Source organism: Dipodomys ordii, unplaced genomic scaffold (genome assembly GCF_000151885.1).
Source record: "Dipodomys ordii isolate 6190 unplaced genomic scaffold, Dord_2.0 Scaffold13, whole genome shotgun sequence".
In the NCBI taxonomy this organism is placed as follows: Eukaryota; Metazoa; Chordata; class Mammalia; order Rodentia; family Heteromyidae; genus Dipodomys; species Dipodomys ordii.
Window position 1 is genome coordinate 16908361 of NW_012267229.1, and position 8658 is coordinate 16917018.

The 8658-nt window shown below is 57.1% G+C and overlaps 1 protein-coding gene across 1 annotated transcript; it reads left to right on the plus strand.

Moving 5' to 3' along the window:
* The first annotated feature begins 1359 nt into the window (after positions 1 to 1359).
* On the plus strand, positions 1360 to 4114 carry Myl9 (myosin, light chain 9, regulatory). Its single transcript, XM_013011122.1, has 3 exons — positions 1360 to 1605; positions 3249 to 3410; positions 3917 to 4114. Exons 1-3 carry the CDS (start codon positions 1374 to 1376, stop codon positions 4087 to 4089), a joined length of 567 nt encoding a protein of 188 aa, XP_012866576.1. The 5' UTR covers positions 1360 to 1373; the 3' UTR covers positions 4090 to 4114.
* Positions 4115 to 8658: the final 4544 nt, after the last annotated feature.

The following is an 8658-nucleotide window of genomic DNA, read 5'->3' on the forward strand; positions in this document are numbered from 1 at the left end:
CCTGTGCCCTCTGCCACACCCTAGGGTCAGCAGTGTGGGGATGGGGCAGCTGGAATGCTCAGGCCCAGGTGGTGGCACACACGGTGCTGGGTGAGCCCCGATCATGCCTGCCCTCAGAAAGACTTCCACCCGCCCACCCACCTGGAGCCATGCAGCAAACGCCCCAGCTGGATGGGTCGTGCATGAGCCTGCCGAGCTGTGTGCGGGCAGCTGTGGCTCTGGGGACATGCCAGGGCCAGCCAGTATCTCAGCTTGGGGTTGGTGATCTCCAGGGCCAAGATGTAGAGGTCTGGGAACAGCTTGAGGAGCACCCCCCACTACACACGTTGGGGTGAAGAGCAGGCCAGTGTCCTGAGGCCTCCGCCAGCTGGCTGAGGCGGCAGGCAGTAGGTCTTCAGGTACACTGGCCTTGCACACAGACAAGGGTTCAGGGAAAGGGTCTCTGGGCTGGCCTCCGTGCAGCAGAGGCCCCAGACCAGTTTTGACAGTTGTTGATAAACAAGCGTGTGCCGGTGTGCTAGGCACGGATGAGATGCCCAGGGGATGGAGTCTGCGGGTGTTTGCTGTCAGTACGAGGCTGGGGGAACAGCACATAGGGGGTGGGGAGCTGCTGAGGAAGGGGGGGGGCTGCTGTGGGAGGCTCAGGAGGAAGGCCAGGAGCACCAATGCTCAGTGTGACAGGAAACAGATCGCACAGGGACGAGGTAATGGGGGCCAGGGCCCCTTGGGGCTTTTGAGTGCCAGGCTGAGGGGTGCACACTGGTTCTGAGGGTGCAGGAGCCTGTGAGGATTTCAAGGTGACTAGTGAAGGTCTAGGTCTGGAAGCGATGACTCAACTGGCTGGAGGCTACAGACCCGGGGACCGAAGTTGACCAGGACCTGCGTTCTCAGCCTGGGGAGCCTCATTTCCCCCATAAGCACAGGAAGTGAGGGAGGAGAGCCACTCCCCGGGCTGCTAGTACTGCCCAGAGCCTCCTAGAACCTCCAGTGGAGGGACGGAGAGGCCGAGGAATGTGAGCAATGCGGGGCTGCTGGGCAGGCTGCCCACCTTGTCACTTGGAGGGGGCAGTGGAAGTTCACATGCCATCAGGGATTAAGGGGATAAAGCTTGTTCATGGCTGGCACCAAGCCAGCTGTGTTTTACCCTAACAAGTCACCACGGAAGAGGTCCAGCCCTGTCCCTACGGGCTCCCCCTGCCCCCTCTTCCTATATGGGGACACTCCAGTTTGGTGTGGCAGGATCGGGAGCCCATGCCTCTCTGCTCCTGTTGAGATGGGGTGGCAAAAGGCCCAAGCCTGCGGGAGGCCTTGAATGCCAGGACTAGAGCTGAAGGCCACTTGGGAGAGGGCAGGGAGCGCCCTGGCCCACGGTCATGCCCTGCGCCACCTCCCGCAGGGAAGCCCCCACACCGGAAGCCAAGATGTCCAGCAAGCGGGCCAAGGCCAAGACCACCAAGAAGCGGCCACAGCGGGCCACATCCAATGTGTTCGCCATGTTTGACCAGTCCCAGATCCAGGAGTTTAAGGAGGCTTTCAACATGATCGACCAGAACCGCGATGGCTTCATTGACAAGGAGGACCTGCATGACATGCTGGCTTCCCTGGGTGAGCAGCGGGGCCGGGCCGGGCCGGGCTGGGCCGGGCCGGGCCGCCGCCACTTACACAGATGGTGCAGCTCAGCTGCTAGAGCTCCAGACAGTGAGTGAAAATGTCAGGTACTGAGTTCAGAGTCCGTGTCTCAGACAAAAAAAAAAAGAAAACATGCAATACTTCCCTGACTGCCTGTTGATCAGATAGGAAAACTGAGGCACGGAACAAATCAGGACTTTCCCTGGGGGCCGGCACAGGATTTGAACAGGCTGACTGCAGCGGCACTGTCGGGGTGGCTGTGTGTCTCGGGCTGCCCGGTAACATTTCGCTTAAACAAGTCTGTAACTGTGGAGGTTGTGCAGAGAGGAAACTGAGGCCTCCTGGGAAGCCAGGTCTCTCCCCTCTGCCCCCAGGGGTGTCTCCAGAGCCAGGATCTTAGAGCTGAAATGGCTCAGGAATCACATCCCTCTCCCACTGCTCGGCTGGGGACGCTTGAGCCCAGGGGGAAAGAAGACCTCCCGAGCCCGCCCCAGCACAGCCCTGCTCATGCTGCCCCCACACGGCTGCCCTCAGCCCTGTTTCTGGCATATTCCGCATCCTGCCTGGGTCAGGCCCTGGCACTGCTTTGTGCCATTGCCCTGCGTGTGTAATGGGCCCATGCCCGTTGCACACCCCACGTGGCGTGCCACCGTGAAGGACCTGATGCTCCCCTCCCCCAGAGCTGCTCCGGGACCTCCCCTCCCCCCCAGACGTGAACTCCAGGGCTGATGTCTGGGACTCTGCAGTCTCAGGAAGAGGCAACAAAGGCCAGGAGAGGCTGGGGTCGTGCTGGGTCACGGTGGGGGTGAGGCACCAGGGCTCCCCTCTGCTTTCAAGCCCAAACCCTAGACCTGACCCCCCCCCCCAGATGACAATTCAGAAAACAGGTGTTTGGATGTGTGGCTGTGTGAGCAGCTCTTAGCTAAGAGCATTAGCCTCAGGTTAAAAAAGAGCTGAGAGCAGATAATGAGCTCTCCAGACATTATCTTCTATCTCTGTGTGGAGGCGACCGTCCTTCCCACTGTACCAGTGAGGAAACAGAGGCTCAGAGAAGCCAAATAACTTGCCCCAGGTCACACAGTAACTCCCTGGTAGAATTTGGAATCTGAATCCAGAGCCCAAAGGCTGTTGTATTGGTCATGAGCATTTTATCATCATTGTCTTATTCATCTAAGAGACAGGAAACGGAGACCCAGAGTTGGGATTCAAAGCTAGGTTAGTGTGGCACCAGCGCTCGCTGATTTCATGCCAGTGAGACGGTGTCTAGAACCAGGGGCCAGGCTGTTTGGGTTTCAATTCTGGCTCTATGGCTGAGTTGCTGTGAGACTTTGGACAGGTACCCTGGCCTCTCTGTTCTTGCCTGTGAAGTAAGGATAAGACCACTGCGAGTACAAGGCAGTAAGAGCAAATAAGGCATGTGGCACTCCAGGCACAGCGGCTGCCAGCCGCCCTAGGGTGAGCATTGCCAGTCGCTGTCCCCCCCGGCCGAGGTGACTCCTCAGGTGGCCCGAGCCTGCTGTGTCCCCAGCCAGCTCCCAGTCCCCACCGCTCACTGCCAGGAGGGGGCGGGCTAGGGTCAGGGGCCGGGGACAGCAGGCCCCAATGCCCGCTCACCGCAGGGAAGAACCCCACGGACGAGTACCTGGAGGGTATGATGAGCGAGGCGCCGGGCCCCATCAACTTCACCATGTTCCTCACCATGTTTGGGGAGAAGCTGAACGGCACTGACCCCGAGGACGTGATCCGCAACGCCTTCGCCTGCTTCGACGAGGAGGCCTCAGGTCAGCGCTGGCCGCGGGCTGGCGGCGGGACACGGGAGGGCCCTGCCCCCCCCCCCCACGACCCTGCTTCCCATCTCCAGAAAACCAGACTGCGCCATTCCCACAGCAGCAAGGACACCAACCCGCCCCTCAGACCTGTCATCTAGCAGGTTTTTCCCAGGGACAGGCAGTGCCCTGGTGACGTAAGCTCCCAGGGGGCCCATCCCTGCTTGATCACTGCCACAGCCCCCCTGCGGGTGCTGTCCCCCTTGAACAGACATCTACCTGCTTTACAGATAAAGTAGGCACAGAAAGGTTAAGTAACTTGCTGGAGGCCACACAGCAGATCTGCACCCCAACCTAGGCATGTGCCCCACAGAAACCCCTTACAGGCCATTCTCCTGCAGAACTCTCCCCTCTAGGACCCTCCTCAGCACCCCCCCCCCCAATGCCTGTCTTCTAGCCCGGATGGGAGATGGGGGTGGGGCGTCCTGGCGCTTGCGCTCACAGTCCCCCTCTGGCCCCAGGCTTCATCCATGAGGACCACCTCCGGGAGCTGCTGACCACCATGGGTGACCGCTTCACAGACGAGGAGGTGGACGAGATGTATCGCGAGGCCCCCATCGACAAGAAAGGCAACTTCAACTACGTGGAGTTCACGCGCATCCTCAAGCACGGAGCCAAGGACAAGGATGACTAGGCCGCCCCTCGCCTGGCCCCGCCCCTTTCCCTCCACCACCACCCCCCCCACACACACACACGGAGGGCCAAGGGGCCTGGCTCCTGCGAGGGAGCACATAGTCAGGCGGAGACTGGGCCCCAGACCCCAGAAGGGAGCCTCACACCCCTGCCCGGCCCACGGCCTGGAGCTGAGCCAAGGGAAGCACTGGGAGGCGCTAAGGGCCTGGAGAGAGGCCGCCTCAGACTCACTCCCCCACGAGGCCGGACCCGGGGCCTGGCACCGGATGCCATGCCATTCCCCACGGGCTCCCCCAGCACGCTCACTGCGGCCCCTCAGGGCGCAGCAGCGCCCCCCTGCGCCCCCCTGCGCGGAGCCTGCGGGCGAGGGCACTGAGGGGGCTTGTTTGAAATACACAGCTGGGCACCGCCGCTCGTCTGTGCATTTGTGACTGCCCTCCCCCCGTCCTGCCATCCCAGAGGCTGCCCTGTGCCCCTGCCCGGCCCGGGGAGGGGCAGGGGGTGTTCTAGCCGTGGGGTCCCTCAGTGAGTAGACTCCATGTCAGGGAGGCCTGCAGCGTGCACTGGGGCCAGTCTGGTAAGGGCTCCGGGCCCCTGGGGGAGCAGAGTTGAAGGTCACCCCGTTCTCAGGACTGGAGCCTGCATCTCTGGATTAGCTCAGGTAGTCCTGGGAGAAAGGACTCTGTGACTCGTAATGGGGGGGGGGGGCCCAGTGGCTTAGGGGACCGTGAGGTGACTGCTCAGCAGCCGCAGCTACCTTCCTCCCCCCATCCAGGACCACACCATCGGCCACAGGCCACAGCCTGCCACGCCCGTCAGGCCTGCAACACTGCGGCGGGACAGATGCCCCTGCCGCCCCTGCCGCCCGGGGCTGGCGGGGACGGGGCAGGGGGGCAGGGCTGCCCCTGTGAGCTGCTTGTAACATCTCCCCCTCACCCCTGCCCCGCAACCATCCCTGCAGATCAGAGACCGCTACTGGACCCATCATGGGCTGCCAGGGACCATGGGAGTACTGAACAGTGGGGATCCTGTGCCGGCCCTAGCGCTTCTCTCCATTCCAAACAGAACCCCACAAATCCCCGACTCACCTGCAGAGGAGCCAGCGCCAGCCACACCCATGCACTGCGGTCCTTCACACACACACAGGGCCAGAGCAGCCTCAGCCATACACTGCGGTCCTTCACACACAGGGCCAGAGCAGCCCTCAGCCTGCTGCACCCCTCGCTGTAGCCAGCGACAAACAGGGTCAGGAGTAGGGTGGGGCTCTGCACCGAGGAAGCCCCCACAGCACTGGCAATCGGCCGGCAGCCCTCTGCAAGACCACTGCGGCCCCCAAGACCTCCTGAAGAAGGCTAGGCCTCAGCAGAAGAGAGCGGCCCTGCCGGACCCCAAGCCAGCCACCCTCTACCCAGACGCACGCAGCAGCCGGGAGAGGTCAGGATTGGGTCCTGACCCATGGCAAAGGAGCGTCTGCAGGAGATGAGCAGAGTGGTCCTGCAGGACAGAAAGGAGAGGGTCTGGCAATGATGGCAGCTGGAGAAGTCAAGACTGGGAAAAAGGTCTTCCCACTCCATAAACCGTGTTAAGATCTGGGTAGTGTTTCATGGGGGGCTGTGGGGGGGGGCGCAGACGACACTGGGTATAGTGACGCATGCTTATAATCCAAGCATGTGGGCAGTATAGGTTGGAAGATTGTAAATTTGAGGAGCAGAGGCTGCGATTGAGTTCAAGGCCAGCCAGTGTTATAAAAAAAAAGAAGCTAACTGGGCTGGGGCTAGGTCTCAAGGACAGAGCGTGTGATTTTTTTTTTTTTTTCCTGGCTGAGCCTGGGCACAGTCCTTAGGCTCATTCTGCTCCAGGCTAGCACTTTACTACTTGAGCTACAGTACCACTAATGACTTTTTCTGTGATTAATTGATAAGATCTCACAGACTTTCATGCCCAGGCTGGCTTCGAACTTTGATCCTCAGATCTCAGCTTCCTGAGTAGCTAGGATTACAGTTGTGAGCCACCAGGGCTTAGCTCCTGAGACTTATCTCCAATTAACCATTAGAAAACTGGAAGTAGAGCTGTGGCTAAAAGTGGTGGAACACTAGCCTTGAGCACCAAAACTCCTAGAGAACATTCAGGCCCTGAGTTCAAGCCCCACAACCAACAAAACAAAACATAGGCCATCCATGAATAGAGGTTCATCATAAGCAACACAATAGCCTGGCCTGTGTCCCAGTGGGAAAGTATTGTCTGGCACGCACATGTCTCTGGGTTTCATGTCTAGCACTACAAGGAAGCAAACTACGTAACAATATACATTGGATTTGCTGTCAAATGAAGAGGCATTCAGTGTATGTGATTAAGCTGGGTGTGGTTGTACATGCCTATAATCCCAGCAGATGTACACACACACACACACACACAGAAAAGCAAATACCAGGACTGTAACAACTAAAGATCAAGCTACAACACAAGAATATACTGAAAGAATTTCTACCCAGGACCTACCTGCAGCAAAAGGAAACATATCAACAAAATCTGATACAGATGTGAAACCCATCCATGCTGGATGTGTTTTGTCACACATTGCCACTAGGGGTCACCCAAGGTCACAGTGAATTAGGGACCAAAACCAATTCCTAGCCCAGTTTTCCCAAACATGGAAAGGACCTGTAAACTACCTTCACTTACAAGGTCCCAAGCGGTTTTCAACAACTTCCCAGGAATCTTCAAAAGCCTGAAGAAAGGCAGTTTTCAGCTTGGGCTGGCCAGAGGCTGCACTGTGCAGCCTGGCTTCCATCTTGATGGTATACTGTAAATCAGCAAGGACATTGCACAGTCTAATTTTTTGAGAAGAGAGGGGAAAATGAGTCTTGTGCCAGCAAATAAGAACTATTTATGGCCAGGCACCGGTGGCTCATGCCTATAATCCTAGCTGTTCAGGAGGCTGAGATCTGAAGATTGAGGTTCGAAGCCAGCCCAGGGAAGGAAAATCCATGAGACTTTTATCTCCAGTTCCAGAAGTAGCTGGACATAGCACTGTAGCTCAAGTGGTAGAGTGCTAGTCTTGAGCAAAAATGCTCAGGGACAGCAACCAGGACCTGAGTTCAAGCCCCAGGACTGGCAAAAAAAAAAAAAGATACTATTTATTAGCTAGGCAAAGGTAGCTCATGCCTATAATCCTAGCTAGGAAGCTGAGATCTGAGAGGATCATGGTTCAAAGCCAGCCTAGGCAGGAAGGTCTATGAGATGCTCACCTCCAATGAAGCACCCAAAAGGGAAGTGAAGCTTTGTGGCTCAAGTGGTAGAGCACCAGCCTTGAGATAAAAAGCTCAACAACAAGCCGGGTGCTGGTGGCTCACGCCTGTAATCCTAGCCACTCAGGAGGCTGAGATCTGAGGATCGCGGTTCAAAGCCAGCCCGGGCAGGAGAGACCATGAGACTCCTATCTCCAATAAACCACCAGAAAACCGGAGGTGGCGCTGTAGCTCAAGTGGTAGAGTGCTCACCTTGAGCTGAAGAGCTGAGGGACAGCACCCAGGCCCAGAGTTCAAGCCCCAAGACAGACAAAAAAAAAAAAAAAAAGCTCAACAACAGTGCTCAGGCCCTGAGTTCAAGCCCCAGGACACACACACACACATACAAGTCTAAGCTGGTAACATTGCGCAAGTGGTAAAGTGCCTGCTGAGCAAGTTTAAGGTCCTGAGTTCCAATTCCAGTGCTGAAAGAAAAAAAAAAGTGTGCCTCCAATGATGGAGTGCCCCCTGAGTAAGCAAGCTGAGAAAGAGCACATGGTCCTGAGTTCAAATTCTGGTACCAGACCCCCCCCCCAAAAAAAGTGCTGGGTACTCATGACTCATGCCTGTAATCCTAGCTACTTAGGAGGCTGAGATCTGAGGACCATGGTTGGAAGCTACCCAAGCAGGAAATCCCTGAGATTCTTATCTCCCATTAATCACCAAACAGCTGAAAGTGGAGCTGTGGCTCAAGTGACATAGGGTTAACCTTCAGCAAAAGCAGTAGCTCAAGGACAGCACCTCGACTGAGCTCAAACCCCTAAGACTGACACACACACACACAAATGAGCTAGCACACCAGTGGCTCACGACTGTAATCCTAACTACTCAGGACGCTGAGATCTGAGGATCACAGTTCAAATTCAAACCAGGCTATGAGACTCTTATTTCCAATGAGCCACCAAAAGCCAGGAGTGGAATGATGGCACAAAATGATAGAGCACTAGCCTTGATCTGAAGAGCTGAAGGACAGCAACCAGGCCCAGAGTTCAAGCCCCACACCGACAACAAAAAGAAAGGGGTCGGGGACTGTTTACTCTCAGGCCTCACTACCTATCCGCAGCTTTCCTCCACACTGTGGGTTCTAAAGCCAGAGGCTCTAGGCTGACCAAGAAGCCCTCAGTCCCACTTGGATTCCTCATGCACTACTGCAGTAGGCTTTCTCTAAAGCTGAAGCGTAACTTACAGGCAGAAGAAAGCCTGCCCTTGAGGCTGCAGCTCCGGGCACAGCAGGCTGCAGATGCACAGGGTTTGGCCTTCCTGCTCCTCCCAGGCCCATCACC

Coding starts and splice junctions, on each gene's coding strand:
- Myl9 (XM_013011122.1), top strand. CDS start 1,374: ATGCCCTGCGCCACCTCCCGCAGGGAAGCCCCCACACCGGAAGCCAAG. Junction 1,606..3,248: donor TGACATGCTGGCTTCCCTGG/GTGAGCAGCGGG, acceptor CGCTCACCGCAG/GGAAGAACCCCACGGACGAG. Junction 3,411..3,916: donor CTTCGACGAGGAGGCCTCAG/GTCAGCGCTGGC, acceptor CTCTGGCCCCAG/GCTTCATCCATGAGGACCAC.